Source organism: Pseudopipra pipra, chromosome 8, assembly GCF_036250125.1.
Source record: "Pseudopipra pipra isolate bDixPip1 chromosome 8, bDixPip1.hap1, whole genome shotgun sequence".
Classification (NCBI taxonomy): Eukaryota; Metazoa; Chordata; class Aves; order Passeriformes; family Pipridae; genus Pseudopipra; species Pseudopipra pipra.
The window spans coordinates 35,088,772-35,108,131 of NC_087556.1; the positions used below are offsets into that span (position 1 = coordinate 35,088,772).

At 42.1% G+C, this 19,360-nt stretch overlaps 2 protein-coding genes across 7 annotated transcripts in view; both read left to right on the forward strand.

Annotated features, from left to right (window-relative positions):
• The first annotated feature begins 618 nt into the window (after positions 1-618).
• On the forward strand, positions 619-10,016 carry NSMCE4A (NSE4 homolog A, SMC5-SMC6 complex component). Of its 2 annotated transcripts, none has more exons than XM_064663632.1 (11): positions 619-1,080; positions 2,643-2,723; positions 3,234-3,364; positions 4,380-4,519; positions 5,222-5,321; positions 6,585-6,675; positions 7,112-7,206; positions 7,969-8,017; positions 8,660-8,751; positions 9,314-9,405; positions 9,929-10,016. In XM_064663632.1, exons 1-10 carry the CDS (start codon positions 780-782, stop codon positions 9,395-9,397), a joined length of 1,164 nt encoding a protein of 387 aa, XP_064519702.1. In that variant the 5' UTR covers positions 619-779; the 3' UTR covers positions 9,398-9,405; positions 9,929-10,016. The 2 variants fall into 2 exon arrangements, with proteins under 2 accessions (XP_064519702.1, XP_064519700.1); XM_064663630.1 differs by lacking the exon at positions 9,929-10,016 and adding an exon at positions 9,745-9,844 and having other exon boundaries at positions 656-1,080.
• Positions 10,017-11,029: 1,013 nt separating this feature from the next.
• Positions 11,030-19,360, forward strand: part of ATE1 (arginyltransferase 1) — a 74,778-nt gene continuing 66,447 nt past the window's right edge. For 2 of the 5 annotated variants that reach the window (XM_064663627.1, XM_064663628.1), the window contains exons 1-6: positions 11,030-11,151; positions 12,325-12,388; positions 12,746-12,808; positions 13,301-13,404; positions 14,180-14,452; positions 18,391-18,623. In XM_064663627.1, the coding sequence (XP_064519697.1) occupies positions 11,064-11,151; positions 12,325-12,388; positions 12,746-12,808; positions 13,301-13,404; positions 14,180-14,452; positions 18,391-18,623 (825 nt within the window). In that variant the 5' untranslated portion in view covers positions 11,030-11,063. Of the gene's footprint in view, positions 11,152-11,290; positions 11,472-12,324; positions 12,389-12,745; positions 12,809-13,300; positions 13,405-14,179; positions 14,453-18,390; positions 18,624-19,360 lie in introns of those variants that run through there. The other 3 variants (XM_064663625.1, XM_064663629.1, XM_064663626.1) reach the window with 2 other exon arrangements.

The window sequence follows — 19,360 nt, forward strand, 5'->3', positions numbered from 1 at the left end:
GAGATAGATTAGATAGATAGATAGATATAGATAGATAGATTAGATAGATTAGATAGATAGATTAGATAGATAGACCGATAGATAGATAGATAGATAGATAGATATAGATAGATAGATAGATAGATAGATTAGATAGATTAGATAGATTAGACAGATTAGATAGATAGATAGATAAGATTAGATAGAGAGATAGATAGAGAGATAGATTAGATAGATAGATAGATAGATAGATAGATAGACAGATAGATAGATAGATAGATATAGATAGACAGATAGATAGATAGATATAGATAGATAGATAGATAGATAGATAGATAGATAGATAGATAGATAGATATAGATAGATATGTACTCCAGGCGCTCAGCGGCGCTTTCCCTCCCATTTTCCCTCCCATTTTCCTTCCCGTGCCGCTCGGACATGGCCTGTCCCGCCCTCCCGCTCCGCGGCTCTCCCGCTCCCGCAGCGCCCTCCGGAGGCGGCGGCGGCCCCGCGGCCCCGCCCGGCCCGGGGGAGTTCCCTGCCGTGCCGGAGCTCCCGCCCGTGCCGGGGATCGCAGCGCTGCTCGGTGCGAGCGGCGGTTCGCGGGCCGTTCCGTCGGTTCGTGCAGCGGTGAGAGCCCCGCAGCCGCCCGGGGAGCGATCGAGAGCGGCCCGGCCCGGCCCGCTCGGGAGCGCCGCGCAGCACAGGCGGGAGGTCGCGCTCAGAGCCCGGCGGCTCCGCGGCGGGGGACACAGACCCCCCGGGCGGACCCTGCGGGCCGAGGTACGCAGGCTCGGCCATGCCCGTGAGGCGGGGCCGCCCCGGGAGCGGCCCGGGGAGCTCGGGCGCGGCCCCGCGGCCCCGCGGCCCCGACATGGCGCAGGGCGGCGGCGATTCCTCCCCGGGCCGGGGCCGCCTCCCGCTGCCCTCCACCTCCCGGGACGGGCCGCCGGGCCTCCCGCGCTCGCCGTCCCCCGACGAGGACACGGAGGAGGAGGCGAGCGAGTGTGTCCAGCGGCTGGAGATCGGCAACGGGGCCGACAACGAGCACAACAGGTCGATCCGCAGGCAGTACCGGGAGCTCATCTCCAGCGTGCACCGTAAGGCGGGCGGCGGGGCGGGAGCCGGGGCTGGCGGCCGTGGGGGCTCCGTGAGGGTCTTGTGGGGAACTCCGGGTTCCTTGGGCGGCTGATACTTTGGGTTCGCGCTCAGGTCGACATTCGCCTCCCGGGAGGCATTTGTATGGAATGACAGCATCATGGAGTGTTTGGAAGGGACCTTAAAGCTCATCTTCTTTCACCCCCTGCCATGGGCAGGGACACCTTCCACTATTCCAGGTTGCTCCAAGCCCCGTCCAACCTGGCCTTGGACACTTCCAGGGATGGGGCAGCCATCCCTGCTAGCATAAATTCAACCATAAAAATCTTATGCCATTGAAGTAAATGGAAAATTGCTACTTCAGTCTTAGTTAATGCATAAGTATTAATAAAGATGGAGCCTGTATCATCCTGGAATTAATGTGCTATATATTCTGTATTTTCATGTGTATGACAGGGAACGAAGCAGCCAGTTTTGATTAGGTCGTGAGTACGTATTTGTATTGGGTTTGTGCAGCCAGGGTTTGGTAGCAGGGGGGCTGCGGATTTGAGAAGCTGCCAGAAACTTGCCCCGTGTCTGCAGAGCCAAGGGGGACCCCCCACTGGCCAAGGCTGAGCCCATCTGTGACCGCAGTAACACTTCTGTGATAACATATTTAAGAAGGAAAAAAAGTAACTGTGCAAAAGTAATTGCGACCAGAGAAGAGAGCAGCGAGAACCTGTGAGAGAAGCCGCTGTGCAGACCCCCAGGGGGTGCAGAAGGAGGGGCAGGAGGTGCTCCAGGTGCTGGAGCTGAGGTTCCCCCGCAGCCCGAGGTGCACCCCATGGTGAGGCAGCTGTGCCCCTGCAGCCCAGGGAGGGCCACGGGGGAGCAGAGACCCGCCTGAAACACGGGCAGGGTCCTGCACTGGAGCAGGGTCGTGGCGGGGACCCGCGGGCCCGTGGAGACAGGAGTCTGTGCAGGGACAGAGCTGCTGCCTGTTCCTGAAGGACTGCACCCTGTGGAAAGGGACCCACAAATTCCTGAGGCAGTTTGTGAAGAGCTGTTCCCGTGGGATGGACTCACGCTGGAGAAGTTGGTGGAGCGCTGTCTCCTGTGGGAGTGACCCCACGCCGGAGTAGGGGTAGAAGGGCTCCTCTCTCTAAGGATGAACCAGTGGCAGAAACAATATGTGATGAACTGACTGTGACCTCCATTTCCCTCCTCTACCACTGGAGGGGAGGAGGTAGAGAATCTGGAATAAAGTGAAGCCCGGGAATGAGGGGAGGGGGGGGAGGAAGGTGTTTTTAAGATCTGTTTTACTTCTCATTATCCTGCTCTGATATTATTGATAGTAAATTCCACTAATTTCCCCAAGTTGAGCCTGTTTTGCCCGTTACAGTAACTGCTGAGGGATCTCTCTCTGCCCTTTTGTTCTATTTTCTCTCCCCTGTCCAGCTGAGGAGGGGAGTGATAGAGCTTTGGTGGGCACCTGGCCTCCAGTCAGGGTCAAACAAGCGCAGTATTTCTCAATGCTTCTGTGTTTAAATAATTTAGGATTTCATGTGTGTCTTTTCTCCCCCAGAAAATCGTGAAGAGATGCTGAGTTCTAAAAGCAACAGATTGACAGAAGCTTTGGAAGAAGCCAATAAACTGTTTGAGAAAGGTAAAACAAATGCTGTGCTCTTTATTCAAGGTGTTTGGCCAAGTGTGAGACGATGATGCCTTATAAACAAGAGAGTTGAGGTCCAAGTACTTTATCAGAAGTTCTATATAATTTAAAATAGATATGTTTAGTTGAAGATTGTTTAAGTTGATATGAGAAAATAAAATATACCTCTTTATTTGCACTTAGAAATACTCCTTGCTTTATTTTGACAATGTATAGAAGTAGTACCCATAAAAGATATCAGTGTAGAGGGGTTTATTTCACTTGGAGAAGTGGAAAACATGTTGATAAAAATGCGTTTATTCTTTGTCAGTGTCACTCTCTCCTAATCTCTCCTCCTTTTTTTTTTTAATGCAAATATTATTATAAGAATTAAGTAAGTGTGTTAGAGGTGGTTGTAATAAAATGATTTACAAAGCTCTAATGGCAGGATAGACCCTATGCTGAATTTTATTATTATATTTGAGACAATTTCACATTGTTAGCATAAAATCTTTTCTGTGACAGTTTGCCGTGCACGAGAGGCTGCCCTGGATGCCCAGTTTCTTGTCTTAGCATCCAATCTAGGGAAGGAGAAGGCCAATGAGTTACACTCTGAGATGACATCATTTGATGCAGCAACATTTGCGGAAGACTTGGTAAGTTCCAGCCTCTGAGTTTGCCAACAGTTTTTTGCTGGAGGTTTGTCCTGTTTGTTACAGGATCATAAAACAAAATCCTCAGCTCGTACATGGCAGCTCTGATGGAACTGAATGCTCTTCCTATGGATTTCTTTGATTAACTTTCTGTATCTGGTTAGTGTTTTTAATTGTTTTAAATTACGTATTAAGCATTTCCAGTAGGGGAAAATCCAACTTAAAATGCAGACCCCCCCCCAAAAAAAATTATTGCACTGCTGCTGCTTTATCACAGTTCAGTCAGTTTGTGCTCTTGAAGTCTTTGCAGCTTTTTTTAAGTCACTCTTTTGTAGTTTCTCAGTAGCTAAGTAGTTTCTTTATCCTGTCTACCACTTCCTGTGTTTTGGGATAGAGTCCTTAAGGCCCTGTGTCACTGGCAGGACTTTGGATGACTTGAATGCTTTTAGATGTGACATGTTTGTCTTTTTGTACTGTGGCTGGGTGGAAGATTTGGTTCAGAATAGCTTTTAAGCAGGGTGTTGGGTTTTTTCCTCCTTGAAAATGTTCCCTTATGTTACAGCAGATTAATAAGGAATCTGATTCTTTGGTCAGGTCTAGAGCTCTACAGTATAAAACCCCATCAAGTTCAGTTGTTTTGTTGAAGTTTTTCTTGGCTTAGTGTGGACTGGTGGATGCAGGAATAGGCCAAATAAGTTGTTCTATGGTATTCCTGGGAATGTGTGGTGTTCAGAAATTGTGAGATATCTGAGCTCTCTGGTGCAATTTAAGTAATGCTCTGCTACTTCATATGGCATCAAAAATTTGTTGGAATCTAAGCAGTTTTATTTACCTGTGGCTCTTTTTTTCTCAGCTTAACAGAAGTTATCTGTTTTCACAGTATGTTCAGGAAAGTCCTTATGCAGTGATATTAAATATTAATCTATCAGGCAAACACCACAATACAATTTCATGGTTTCACCATGAATGTATCTCCTGGTTTAAGTGAATTTTCACTGCAGCTTTTTTTCTTTTGTAGCTGACCCTCATGGGTATAAATCGCATAGAAGTAGAAGAAAATGATAGTGAACCTGGTGGTTTTTTACCTCGTGATGCCTGGCAGAAAGTGGGAGAAGAAGCACTAAAGTACTTCAGAAGAGCACCTACCTTTCACTATATGTAAGTTCCTTTAAGGAAATACTATATCCTGCAGCACAAGGTAATGCCCTTAATGGAGTCTTATCTTTAATGCCCTGGGCTTGAACAGAGTTTAATCTGAGGTCACAGCAGAGTGTCAGCAAGGACTTCTGTGTGATCTTTCTTCTTCTGGTGCAGTGAACTCCTCATCTCCAAAATACTTAATAATATTTCTTGCTTTGGTTTTGGTTTGGCTACAGAATAATATCACTAGCAAGGTATTCTTGAAATGGCATTAGAAGTGATCCTCTTTCCTCTGGAAAGCTGACTCTTCCCTCATCATTGTCTCCCTGTACAAGCTGCAGCCAGAATCAGGAATACAGGAGCCTTTTTGGTTGGTTTTTTTTTCTTTTTTCTTTCTCAGACAGTTCCAGAATGTCAGTCCAGGGAGGTCTGTATCTTTTACCTGATGATTGTATTAGTGTGAAGAGACTGACAGTTGTTCTTCTACATCTGTGTTAATGGGTTGTCTCTTAGAGTCTTGCAGTGGATCTCCTGAGAAAAGTGTAAAGTAATGACTGATACCTAAAGATAAAGCTTCATCACATTCAGAGATTTCTGGAAAGAACCATCCCCAAAAGTTGCTCCCAGTATATTGGCAGCCTCATACCAGAACATGTATAGATTTCTAAGCATGCAGTGTAAACCACATTTCCATGTATGTGTTCTTTGTATTTCTGTTAGGTTGGGATCTTTCAAGTCTGATCCTCCTGTAGCAAAGCAACGGATTGAGAGGCAGAAAAGGGCTTCAAAAGGAGAAGCAAAACAGATGATGCCCGCTCAGGTTTGTAAAGCATTACCTTTATTTGTTCTGGCATAGTTATTACTAGTGACTTCTAACTCTTTCTGTTCATGTTGGTTTGGGTTTTGTAATTCCAAACTGTGTAGTACTTGTGACATCCCACCCTGAAGGGGAAGGGATCAGCCAAGATTCGTAGATGCTTGTGCTGTCCTGGGTTGTGCTTTAACTCCAAGAACCAAAGCAAGGATGTTTGTCACAGAAAAGTGCTGCCCTACCTCCATATCGTTCTTTTTCCAGCCATATCCTGTTCTTTCTCACAGTGTGTTACTAGCACAGTCCTTGGTTGTTGCTACCAGCAATCCTTGTTTGGCTCCATAGCCATCCAGCTGTGTTTGAAACGTACACATCAGCCCTTTCTGGGCTTCTGCAGTACCAAAGGACTCAGACTTCATTATTAGGCCTCTTGATTTGTTTTGTGTGGACTGCAGTGTTTCACTGAGTGGAGGGAAATAGGATTTACAGACTAATTTCATGTTCAGAAATATGATTTACACACCGATTTTTCAAGTTCAAATGAGCTTACTTGCTCTTATGCCTGTTGCTTTAAAAGGAAACAAAAAAGAAGCTTCTTTACATGGGCGTGGTTTCCGTTTTTTCTGTAAGAAGTGTCTGACAGGGTGTGGCATTTGCCCTGAAATGTGATAAACAGCAGTTAATTAGCTCACTTAACCACTGTTTTGTCTGCCTTCTGTTTCCCTCTTCTTTCTGTCATGCATTGGCAGAAAGGCAGAAGTCTGGGCATAATTAGAGACTTAACATCTGAAACTTTGAAAACATAAACCATGGTGTTTTAGGGAAGCTCAGACTGTGATAATGCCAGGACATGGAGGCAAAATATTGATTATTGTTTTCTAAAATACTTAATAGTAATTGAAATAGTGATAGAAAGGATTCTGTTGCACTTTGTACTGGGAAGAAGAGGAGATGGAGGGTTTTTGAGTTGCTTAAAAATGATCTGTATTAACCTCACAGACTGTACCACAGTGTATCCCAATTCCATAGAGCTATTGAAGAGTAAGTGTAGCCCTTAATGGGCTCAAAACATACAAGCCATGGCCTTTCAGGTTGATATTTTAAGATGGGACCTAAACCCTAAAGCTCTTAGCAAGCTGTCTCATGTTTGCATAAGTGTGTTTGTAATAGTGCATGTAGAGAGAAAAATTCAGCTTTTATGTTCTGTGTTCATAAAAGGCCCTGTAATACAAGAGTGGTTATTTGAGGTGAATCTGTGTTTCTTTTTCCCAGTTAAATCAAATGGAGGCGTCTCATGACGAAACTACAGAAAAAGAAGTAGAGAGGATCTTGGGAATACTGAACACTCTCTTTGAAAATGATCGTAAGTATGAGGAAATTAGGCATTAATTGGTGAAAATGAATATTTGCTGGTTTTTACAGTTAGGAGTGGTTAAACTGCAGAGCCAAAATGAGGTGAAGTTTGCAAGCAGAAATCTTCATGTAGAAGCACATATACCAACTATGGATTTTTTATGAACACTCATCAGGGGCTGTTTGACTGCAAAGTCAGTGTGAATCCTCTCCCTCTGATTAGAGCCAACCAAGTGATCACTGCTTATGGATCTGCATGGGGGGAAAGATGTAAGAAAATAATAAACTCTATGAAAGATTTGTTTCTTTTTGCAGGCAGCTGGGAATTCAGCATTATAACTGAATTGACAAACATTCTGTTAGGTTTTGAAAGGAGTACTGTCTCTCTTTAAGTTTGTTTTACATCTTTTAACTCTGTTTTAACAAAGCCATTTTTGCATCTCCAGCTGAAACACCTATTTCCTTCTTTGATTTTGTGATTGATCCAAACTCCTTTGCACGCACTGTGGAAAACATGTTTCATGTGTCCTTCCTTATAAGGGTAAGGCATGATATGTTCTTGAAATCTCACTTTAGATATTGGAATTATCTAGACATCCTCATTTGTTGTTTTTATGTCTTCAAGATCGAAAAATTAGGTTTCAAATATGAGGAATACTAATTTATTTTCTACAAACAGCCCGTGATATTTTGGTAATCAAATAAAAAAGAAAGTAGAGCTGACAGACTAATTTTTTTCTTAGCTCTTTCTGCTGCAATCGATTTACCAACAAAACAGTTGTGAAATTTTGCTGTCAATACGCTTTTCAGAAAAGATTCTGGCTTACATTTCAGATATAAGAAAGTAGTCACAGAGTATAGAAGAGTTATTGAGGTTGTAGAAGAGTATGTTAGTGCAGGGGTTTATATGCACTTCAAACTATATTTAGTTTGTCTAATAAATAAAATTAATTTTAAAAGACAAAAACTGACAAAGATATTCTGAATAAATTCAGGTTTATAATGAATAGTGATGTGATTTGATTATGAAGGGTTACCTTCAAGTGTATTTAATGAATAATAATGATTTTAATAAAGCAAAACTTTTATAATCCAAGTTAGCCACTGTTCCATATGGGCTGCATTCTTCATTAATAAGTGCTATATTTAAATAATTTTGTCCTATTTGTTATGCCAAGGAAGATTCTTTATCAATATATGTACCTGTTTATGATCATGTATTAAGTAAAAACATGAAATCTCAGTGCATTACCCTAACTGGATACCTCTAACTTCTGAAACTTTAAATCCCACTGTCTTTTAGGATGGTCTTGCAGAAATAAGGCTGGATGATGATAAATTGCCAATAATAGGTAAAATCTAGCTTTTAAAAGAGCCTAATTGTTTTTTGCTACAACATTACGTGTTACACATTCACAAAGTTTCAGGTTTATTTTTAGCTGGGGACAGTGAATGTAATTGAAGGTATGAAGAGATTTATGAGGAGTTGAAAGGATTGAGTCTTTTCAAATATCAATATATGAAAAAAGACCATTATGCTGGTTTATACAAATTAATTCTATTAAAATAAATCAAAGATTATTACCTTTCTTTTCAAGTTACATTTTTGCTAAAGTATCTCTTGTGTGCAAGAAGTCTCCGTTGTCTTGCTTGAGTTGGGAACTGCTGCAGCTTCAAAACATTTGGAAAGGAAATTCCATGCTACACGAGGTCTTTGGCTTTCATTCCCACAGGATATCAATGGGGTTAAGACTTTGGTGGGATTTCATAAGGAATGAAATACTTACATCTTTTGGGACTCTGCAAAACATTAGTTCCTAAATATTGAAGAGGTGAGATGAAGGAAATCTCTTCAGCAGTGTATGGTACAGGCTGTTGAGAGAGAGTAAGTGGGGGGAACATGCAGAATTGATTTGATTTTTGTGGAGCTTTTGTGTTCCTGGTGGACACTGACTTTGCAAGTGTAAATACTGAAACTACTGTGTTTTGATCAGAGTCTACAAAATTCAGGAGGGTAGGGGAGGAAAACCGAGGACCTGGAGCACGGAAACAAGTTGTCATGTCTCTGACCCAGGAAGAATGGAAGGTACCATAGAGACCATTTGATACTTTGGATTAGTTCTTTTTTCCTTAAGTGTAGGAATGCATCTGAGAGCTGGGCTGTTGATGCTCTCAGGAGAGGTGTTCCCATGTACATCATCACTGCATTTGACCTTACAGGTGCCAGAACAATCACAGATCTAATGGGTGTCTTTAACTGCAGGAAAACTGAGAACTGGTATAACAATTCCATCTTTGATCCCTGAGGCCTGGTCAGTTTATGTGCTTTTAAGCTGTGCACTGACTTGCCTTTACTATTTTATATGAGGCCTGTGTAAATACAGAGTCTGTTTCTTCCCTTCCATATACTTACTTCTGGAGGGGAAGTTCTCCTCACCATTTTGCTGTTTGTAGTAAACCTTAGAAGACAAAAAGTAGTTTTGAGCCCATACAGCTCTTCTCCTTTGTCCCTCACTCGGAATATGCAGGAGAAACATCATAATCTGAAATGGTGCTTTAGTGTGAGAAATTTCATTATTAATTAATTAGTAATTAAATTAAAATAGTTCAGCTCTTGTGACTGACTGACTGCTGTCATCTCTAACCAGGAGATCGTAGAGGTATTTGAAATAACAGAAGCCATGATTAGCCCTCCTTTTCAGAGCACTGAAGAAGAAATGGAGACAGAGTAATTGTCCAAGTAAGTTCTTTTAATAAATCAAACTCAGTAAGGATCCAGTGCATGAGTTCCTTATGGACCTGGAAGAACTGCAGGGAAACTACGTGGCACTTACCAATGTAGAACTGTAAGCAGGGTGACTGTAATAGGTGGAACATTGCTGTGTTCTTGCTCTCTTCATGGCACAAAATGTAATCTAGTCTTGTATGCAGTAATTAACTGGGGAAAAAAAATCCTTTATTTTTTACGTTTCTTGGTCAGTTCAGTGATAGACTTGAGTTAATTTTTGGAACTTCATACTCGGAATGCAATGTTGGGAAGAATCATAGCTTAGTTTTTCTGTCTGTTTTTTTAACTTAGTGGCAGCTGATGTTGTTAATACAAGTAGTCTGAAGAAGGACTTAGAGGGAACTAGACTCTCTTCTGTTCCTACTTCCCTAAAATTTTTTTCAGTGATAGGACTAAATTCTTTTATTGTCACAATTGTTTTGTAATTTCCAAATTTTATTGCATATTGTCTTACTGTCTTTTTCTCTTCCCCTAGGTGCCTTATACTTCAGAATGTTTTCCTCAAGAACTGTTTTATGTGTATATATTGTAAAATTAAATTTATTCGTATCGGAACATCTCAACACTATATAAGCTGCTTTGTTCAGAATCATGGAATGGTTTGGGTGGGAAGGGACCTTAAAGCTCATCTTGTTTCACCCCCTGCTATGAGCAGGGTCACCTTCCACTGTCCCAGGTTGCTCCAAGCCCCGTCCAACCTGGCCTTGGACACTTCCAGGGATGGGGCAGCCACAGCTTCCCTGGGCAACCTGAGAAGTTTAGAATTGTCATAGGGTAATTACTATATACTCCCTGTTTATTCTGGCTTAGTTTACTACTTTATATAAAGCTTACTGACACTCAACAGCTTTTATAACAGGGAAACACTGCCCCCCTTCCTTCCTCCCTTGTCTCTCCCCAGCAGCAGCAAGTAGAATTTACCTGGTTATCCATCCCTGTTGGGATAATCTTGCTATCCACGTGATTTTGGGTGTTGCAGGAGAAGTTGATAGTGTTCTTGCTGTTCCGGAAATAACAGTTTGAGTTTGGAAATTTGGTCCCAATTACAGATAGCAATTCCCCTTTCTGTTTTTCCAAACTCCACCTGTGTTTGGTGGGTAACTTAGGCAGGCCAGCTCCCTGGAGCCACGATATTATTTTGTTAAATATGAATAAAGTCTAGCTCCCTTTCCAGAAAGATGCTCTGTGGGGGAGCACTGCCTCTGGAGTTGCAGAAAAGTGAAAAGTAGATTGGTGTGCAAGTCCCTAGATTTGCACTTCAAACTATAGTTTGAACTTTAGAATTTTAATTAGTTAAAATTAATTTTCTAAAATTACAATTTTAGAAAAGACAAAACCTGACAGACTTATATTGTCTAAAAATTGAGGTTTAAAGCTAATGGTGATGTGATTTTTTCTTCCATCCTTTTATCCTGCTGAAGCAGCCGGGTACAGAAGGATCTGGCAAATTGTTACGAGGGTGTTTGTGGGGGTGAGAAACCGGTCAGGCCACGAGAGAAGCACGGTTAGAGCATCCAAGCCGAGCCGAGCGCGCTGTTCTGTTGCAAACCCGGCCCTGAGGGGAGGCGTGGGCAGGGCCCGGGCGGGGGCGCTGCGGGGCCGCCGGCGCCATGCCCGCCGCCGTGGTGGAGTACAAGGGCTGGAAGGAGGGGCGCGGCTGCGGCTACTGCGGCTCGGAGCGGGGCAAGGTGTCGGCGGGTGAGCGGGGCCGGGGCGCGGCGGGCGGGCCGGGCCCGGGGGGTGTCCCTGGGGCCCTCAGCGCTGAGGGGAACCCGCCGCCGCTGCCCGGGGGAAACATGGCGGCGCCGCCGCTTCCTGCGCGCGCCGCCCGCGCGCTGCCCGCAGCCAAGATGGCGGCGGGCGGCGTTTCCGGGCGGCCCGGGGCGCTGCCCTAAGGCGGGCGGGCACCGCGGGGATGGCGGCGGGCGGTGGCTCCCCGAGCATCGTGGAGTTCTTCGGCGGGGAGGATGGCTACCGCTGCGGATACTGCAGGAGCGACACCGGCAACCTCTCGCACGGTGCGGGCGGCGCGGGGAGGCGCGGGCGGGCCGGCCGGGTGCTGGCGGGGAAGGGGCGGCGGCGGGCGCGGGGCCGAGGGAGGGCGGCGGGGAAAGGCGGCGGCAGCGCTGCCCGCCCCGCCCGGAGCTCCGAGCTGCTCTTACGGCCCAGTGCTTCCAGCTGGTCCTAAGAGAATTAAGCAGCAATTTCGTGTTGTTTTCCTGGGTCATTTCGGGGAAAGGAAGGAGGTGGAGAGATAAACTTTGCGCTTGTACAGTCGGAGAAATACAGTTGCCTGCATCCCGAGATTTGTGTTGGGTTTGGGGTTTTTACACGTAATGTGGCTGTTGAAGTCAGTAGTCACGATATTAACGAATATGCCAAATCCTTGAAAGACGTCTGTGTATACTCACATTTGCAGTAATCACAGAATCACAGGATGGTGTGAGTTGGAAGGGATCTTAAAGGTCACCCGGTCCCACCCCCGGCCGTGGGCAGGGACACCTCCCACTAGCCCAGGTTGCTCCAAGCCCCGTCCAACCTGGCCTTGGACACTTCCAGGGATGGGGCAGCCACAGCTTCTCTGGGCAACCTGTGCCAGGGCCTCCCTTCCCTCACCGCCAAGAATTCCTTCCCAATATCCCATCTAACCCTGCCCTCTGGCACTGGGAAGCCATTGCCCCTTGTCCTGTCACTCCATCTCTTGTCCCAAGTCCCTCTCCAGCTCTCTTGGAGCCCTTTTAGGCACTGGAAGGGGCTCTAAGGTCTCCCTGGTGCCTTCTCTCCCAGCCTGTCTCAATAGCCAGTTCCACAGAAGTTGCATTTTGAAGCCCAGCTGTGGTCGGTCAAGTGTTGCTGTGTTATTTATTTCAGGTATGTGGGCACATTCGATGACAGTTCAAGATTACCAGGATCTCATAGACAGAGGATGGCGAAGGTAAATCGAGAAAGAAAATACAAAGCCCTGTTGTCAGTCTAGATACAGCTTAGAATCCACATTTAAAATTTAGATCTCTGAAAATAGTTAGCTAGTTTCCATTAGTAATTGAAATAAAACTATTTGTCCAGTACTCTGGGACTCTTTCCAACGTGACACTGTCAAACAGGAAAAGATTTAATGATTTTGGAAGGGTAACAATGTAGTGTAGCAGCAAAGAGCTGAAGAATTTGCTTCTCGACTTTTGTTACTCATCATGTAATAGTTTGATGTGATTTTAATAAAAAAGGTTCTTCTTCCATTTATGGTTTGATATAAACAACAAAAAAATAAATTCATATTTATTACTATTTTCAGGAGTGGAAAATATGTCTACAAACCTATCATGAATCAAACGTGTTGTCCTCAATACACAATAAGGTAAGAAGCTCAAAATACAGTTGTGTAAGGGATTTGACCACTTCAAATTTGTTCCACCATTTCTGTTTATGGCTTGAAATACATCATACTTGGAAAGTTTATCTACTTTTAGTGATACTTGGAATAGTAAGTATGTACTGTTGGGTTTGTGCATAAGGACATCAGCAGCTCTAGGATATTTTCCTGTTAAGGAACCTTGTCTGTAACCCACAAACACTGCCTTAGTAGCCCAAATAAGAGGGGCTTACACACACATTTTAGTGATTATAGTGATAAACACACAAAACATGCCATGAGGACTGATGTTATGTAGTACAAGACAACATAAATTTCATTAAATCAAAAATGTTGATAAAATATTTGACCACTTAATATAGAGGAACTGCAGAGATAAATAGAAATTACATATGCAGTGTAATTTTTTTTAAGCGGCTCCTTAACATTTTCTTAAACTTTCACAAAAGAAATGTTCATAATTTTTAATTTCTTTAGGTGCCAGGCTTTGCATTTTCAGGCCTCCAAATCTCACAAGAAGGTTCTGAAGAAAATGCTGAAATTTCTTTCCAAAGGAGATGTTTCCAAAGTAGCGAGCGAAGGTAAGAAACTCGTAGTGTTCGAAAACCAGAGCTGATGTTTGGGAGGAGGATTAAATACCTTTTGTGTACAGACCCCTGGATGGGTTGTGTCTTTGGGTTGTGTCTTTGCAGTGGGTTTTGAATCAAGAGCACTTCAGAAGCCCAGAGACCAAGTCGTGCAGGTGACTTGTGCTAATGAAGAAGATGTTTCCTTGCTTTTTCCATAGACCAGCTTATTTTCCTGGGCCAATTCCTACTTTCTAGCTGGGAGCTGTAGAGGATTAGACTCTGTTTTTACTTCTGCCATAAAACTGGCAATCTGGAGAGGATCAAGCAGAGTGGTTGGTGGCAGAGAAAAGGAAGAGCAAACAAAGAGGTTTTTTCCTGGTGATTGAACAGTCACACCTCATTTATTCAGCACCAAACCGAGCTATTCTCTGTTGTGGTGGAACTTGTCTTGGTTCTGAACCATTATAATTTGCCTTTTTGTGTGTGTGTGTGGTATGCTAGGAGTTTTTTTGGCTCTTTTTTGTTGTTTGATTGCAGCTATGGCCTGAGATCGGTTGACTGTCTGGTTTTAGTGGAGAGAATAAAACCGTTCCCAAAAATGAGTTGGTGTTCATAATTCGGGGTCGTAAAGGAAACTTTGTTTTCAGACTCTTGCAAATACTTTATGTGTTGGAAAACACTTGTAAAATTGGGAATCAGTTACTTTAGTATTAATTGTAGTTGTGCAAAGTGTGAGCTGTGGTTACACAGAGAGAAATTCAGTCCTGCATGTTCTGATTGTCTGCAGAGGAGCCGATGGATTCCCACATAGAGGATGCGGTCGCCTGTGATTTTCCATACAAAAGTGAGTCTCAGGTCAGTCAGTCTGAGCTGACTCCCTTGGGTGTGGATCACACTGAGAGTGTGCAGAATGAAGATAAGGACTCAGGGGAAACAAAAGAAGAGGTGAATGTGCAGAAGGTGGAGTCGGATTCTCTCCAGATCTGTGCAGCCAAGGACACACCAGTCCCTGGAGAACCATCACACTCAGCTAAAGTTGTTCATGCACCACCTAAGCCAGGTAATCACATTTCTGGTAGTCATGGGAGTATACTGCCATGATTTCACATCTTGTTGAAGTCCTTCTTTTATCTTGCCTAGTAAATCAATCATTGTTTTGTTTTATTCCCTGTACTCCTCCCAGTTTATGGAACTGCAGTGGGTGTTACTTGTTTTCTTAGTGTTTCCTGAAAGTTACATTGATTTTCATTATGTATTTTTTAAAATCTTATTTGCATTATATTTCTTTTTTATTATTTTTACTTTCAGTTAAGTTATGGTGAGTACATAACTACAGACAATAGTTTCCTGTAAGCTGTTTAGACTGCAGTCAGATAGGTCAACGTGATAGAATCTCATCAGACATTGGGATCAGTTCCCAGTTCAGGATACTTTTGTGTGCAGAAGAAGATGTGCAGCCCAGCTTTCCCTTCCTTCTATGGGATGTGGTGACTCAGGCTTTATGTACCTTGAGATATGGGTCATGGAGTCATAGAATATCTCAGGTTGAAAGGGACCCATAAAGATCATCTTGTCTAACTCCCTGATTATCCAAGCTGGATGCAGTTTGCTGTAGGAATGCTGGTTTCTGAGTTAGGTCAAGGCTTAAGCTTGTTTCTTGTGCAGTGGTGGGAAACCAGTTTAAGACCCACAAAAAAGACCATTGATATTATTTTTGTATTTCTTAATTTCTGCGGGTTATTTTGTCATATAAACTCTGCTGTTTGTACTCTGCAAATAACTTAAGACTGCATTTTTCACACTTTGATAAAGTCTTTGCCACAGATCTAAGTAGCATTGGAAATAAGTTTAGTGTATTGTGTCATTATTTTGTGGGCTTAAAGAAAATCAGATAGCTCTGTGCTGATTAAAAAAAAAATACAGATTCTTCTGGTATAAAGAATATTCTTCTCTATAAAGAATAACATTTTCTAGGTGAACTTTTTCATCTGTTTGGGAGCTTTCCTTGTTTCAGATTTTGAGTAACTTTAGAGAAGAAGTATCACTAGAAGATTTGAAATTATGTAGGAATTTCTCCTTTTTGTCTTGCAGTGAATTAATTTTACATTTCTGTAAGGAGATGCAGTAAGTACATATGAGAAGTAAAGCAGTCTCTCTCATTTTACTTCTGTTGCATTTACACAGTGCTACAGCTCTCATGTGCCAAAAACTGAAGTAAACAAATACTTATTCCTATCTACAGTTTTATGGGAAAGTCCATGGAATCTTGGAGGCATTTTAATGTAACACTAAAAATTTTTAATATAATACTGATTTTAATAGTATGGTCACACTCCTCAATATTGAAGTTATCACTCAGTCAAGCGTCTTTTATTATAATTTATCTTATTGATTTATTTGTTAGAATAAAAAGTTGTATTTATCTTCTTATCCTCACCTCTAATTTCTTAAGTAATAAATGAAAAACTTGGGCCTGTGTAAACTTCATTTTGGAAGCAAACCAAGTGGCCACTGACAGCAGGTGGCAGACTTGGGTAAAGATTAGGAGTGTAAACCTGCCAGTGCTATGAAAAAGGTGAGCTGAGGTCTTCAGTGAGGCTTAGAATAACCTCGGGTCAAACTTTAAACACGGGAAATGCTGATAAGAAATCTTGTAATATTGTAATGTGTTGCAGAAAAAAAGGGCTTACTTGTACAGAGGAGAAATATTCATTAGTGTGGTTCTTTCTGGAGGCTTTAAAGGAAATATAAAGTGAATGATAAATGCATCAGAAAGCTTATTTAATTTTTTAGAGCAGATGGTGTTACAGGTCAAATCCAGTTTAAAATTTTCCAGATAGAAAGATGTTTAGTTTTTATCTTGGAAAATGCAGACTTAGCCCGCAATAAGATTGTTTAATTGCATTTTTATTGCTTTATAAACAAAACAGGTCATTGTCCTGTAGGAATAATGGTCTGTTTCTGCACAGTTTCAGATAGAAAAGAAGGTTTGCTTATGTCTGTGTATGCACATTTATTGTTTTAAGAAGTTTTTCTTGCTAACTTACAGCTTGTAGAAGATACGAGACACGAAACAGATCCCGATACAGATGAAGTGCTGGTTCTTCAAATGTATCATGACTGTTTTAAATAAACTCTTCCTGTGACTCGTTTGCCTGAGGACAGGTCACATAGTATCCCTAATTCCCTCCTGTTTGTCCTTTTCTGGTGAATAATTTTAGCTCAGTCATAAAATCTGCCAGTGCCACTGTAGGATGTCTGAGGCCAAAGGGATAACAGCTCCTTTTCCAAGTCCCTGAGGTGCTGTGAACGTTTCAGCTGTCGTGGGGAAACCAGAACTGGAACTCTTCTGGATGAGCCACAAAGAGCTTCCCACTAACTTGCCTCAGGAGTACACTCAGAAAGTCTGTAAATTCTGTATGGTAGGCATGTTAAAAAGAATACAGCATTGCCAGTACTTAAAATTCTCCCAATATAAAGTATTTTTCCAATTTCCATGATGTCTCTGTTGGGAAAGAAAGATGCTTCAGGCAGCGGATCTGAGGGCTGCAGGTCTTTCCAGGTGAAGTGACTCTGAACACACCAGTGAGCTTTCAAAATATCAGTGCTCTCACCATTTCCAGTTTGCAGAAGGATCCCACTGTTCCCATTGTCCATAGGAAGGTCTGAAGTGGGTAGAGAACAGGAAATACGACAGTTTTGGCTAAAAACTTACTGGTGGGGAGGAGGATGAAGGAAAGATTTATGTTTTCTTAGGAGTTCTGGAAAAAACAATTTCCACGTAATGTCCAGGCCTTCAGGAGAGTGAAGTGGGATAACCCATAGTTAAGTCTGAGTTTGGATTGTTTTTTGCTTCTTATAAATATTAATGGACTTGGAAATGTGTCTTCTTCCCAGGGTAGTTTCGTTTTGAAAAGTATCCCAAAAGTTGCCAGCCTGTCTTTTGTAAATCGATGGATTTGGGGAGAAATATAATGGTATAAAAGATTTCTTCAGCAGTTTGTAATAATATTTGTTACCATTTGGATTCTGTGCAAGATATATGACTGTATTTCCCTATATTAAAGTAGTTTTCCCCACTCTTCCTCACTTTTTAAAGTCTTTAATATGGGTCTTTTTTGGCTTCCAGCTCATCTACCATCCTTTAAGTGCCTTTAGAGGGTAGCATGGGGACCAGCCTTTTTTTTGATTGAAGAAAATTATATATAATTTTTTCTAATACAGCCATTCTTCTGTCTTGACTTTTTATCTTACATTAGTGTCCTAATTATAAATCTAATCAGACCCCTTCTTTGAGCAATTTGGACCACTCGAATTTTTATCTGTGCATGGCTCTGGATTTGTGTTGATTTAAAACTGAAGTTCTTGTAGTACTAGAGAGCAAATGGGTCAGGATGGGAAATTGGTTTGGCTTCTCTTTTTAGTAAATACCTTGTCACAAATAGAATGTTACAAATGATTGATCTGTTCAAGACAGACTGACAGAAATGAATGGATTAATTAAAACAGACAATCTGAATATAATTTTAAGCATAGATGTAGCACTAATGTCAGTGGCACTGATGGCACTGGCAGCATTTCTGCACAGTGCCCACAGATTCCAGGTGACAAAAAAGAAATCCTTTTTTTTGGGGTGTGTGTCTTCTACAGAACTTTGTCCTGCAGCCACTCTGGCTTCAAATGTGGTAGAACAGTTCTCTGAGTTTGATTGCAAGGTTTGTGGCTATGTTTTTGTCCTTTCAGTGTTTCAAGTTTTTAAATATATTCTTTTCTTTGGGGTGGAATCGTGGTGAAGGTGATCCCAGATTGAAGTGCTGCATTAAATAGCTGCAGCAGAATCGTTGCATTAGCTTGGCATCAGGTGTTGGGAGTTGGAAATGTAAAAGGCCACACAGGTGCAATTAGTGGTGATTTTAGCCATCTCTTTTCAGTGATTGCATCAGAACTGCTTGCTTGTTGTTAACTGTGGTGTTTAACTCTTTGCCTGTGCCCTTGTAGGGAAAGGGGCTGATCTGAGCAAGCCCCTGTGTCGAAAAGCGAAGGACATTCGGAAAGAGAGGAAACTGCAGAAACTCCTCCAGAACCAGAAGTGCACCTTAGAAGGCTCTCAGCTTCCAGGGGGAGATCAAGCTTTCCTCTTGCAAAACTCTAAACCTAAAACAAACCAACCTAAAACCATTGAAGACTTTGTTCTTGAGTCTTTACCTGATGATGCACGACACAAGTTAGAGGTAATGTCTTGTTCACCGTTGTGGGAGGCAAATGAAGGAAAAGTCTGGTTAAGGAGTTTTTCAAATGCTTAGGTCTGTACCTTTGACCTTATGGAGTAGTTGTAGTTTAAATCTTGAAATATATGTGGTACTGCATTATATATATATATATATAAAATATATATATATATATATATATTATTTTATATAACTGTGTATATATATATATATATTATTTTTTATAACTGTGTATATATATATATGTAAAAAAAATTATATATATAATTGTGTATATATATATGTAAAATGCAGCTGAGCTCTGTGTAGCCACAGGAGGGTACTCTTGCACTGTGCAGTCATTTCTAGCAGAAACCAGTGCAGTGACCAAAATAACTTGCAAATTGATTTCATACAGCGTGACTTGAAAATGAAAGACTTTGAATTAACCAAGTGTGGAATGATGAGAGAAATTCAACATTTAGTTCTGGAGCATATAAATACTTAAAGTATCTATGCTAATGAAACCTGACAAGAGAGCAGTAACTTCATCAAATTAAACAGATACCAAGGTAGCTGCTCTTTATGCACGTCTTTGAGGCGTGTTGATGTCTTTGAAAGCTGTAAAAGTGATGGTAGAAAAGTTTGCTTAATATACTGCTTGCCACTGCATCTATTAGAGACAGCAATCTGGAAGGCTTTTGGACCTTCTAACATTTGTTAATCATAAAAAGCCATTTTTCTTTTTATTTTTCCTGTAA

Excerpts from the sequence above, each read along its gene's own strand:
- NSMCE4A (XM_064663632.1), top strand. The coding sequence starts at position 780 with ATGCCCGTGAGGCGGGGCCGCCCCGGGAGCGGCCCGGGGAGCTCGGGC. Across the intron at positions 4,520-5,221 it reads GCACCTACCTTTCACTATAT|GTTGGGATCTTTCAAGTCTG; the intron begins GTAAGTTCCTTT and ends TATTTCTGTTAG. Across the intron at positions 7,207-7,968 it reads ATGTGTCCTTCCTTATAAGG|GATGGTCTTGCAGAAATAAG; the intron begins GTAAGGCATGAT and ends ACTGTCTTTTAG.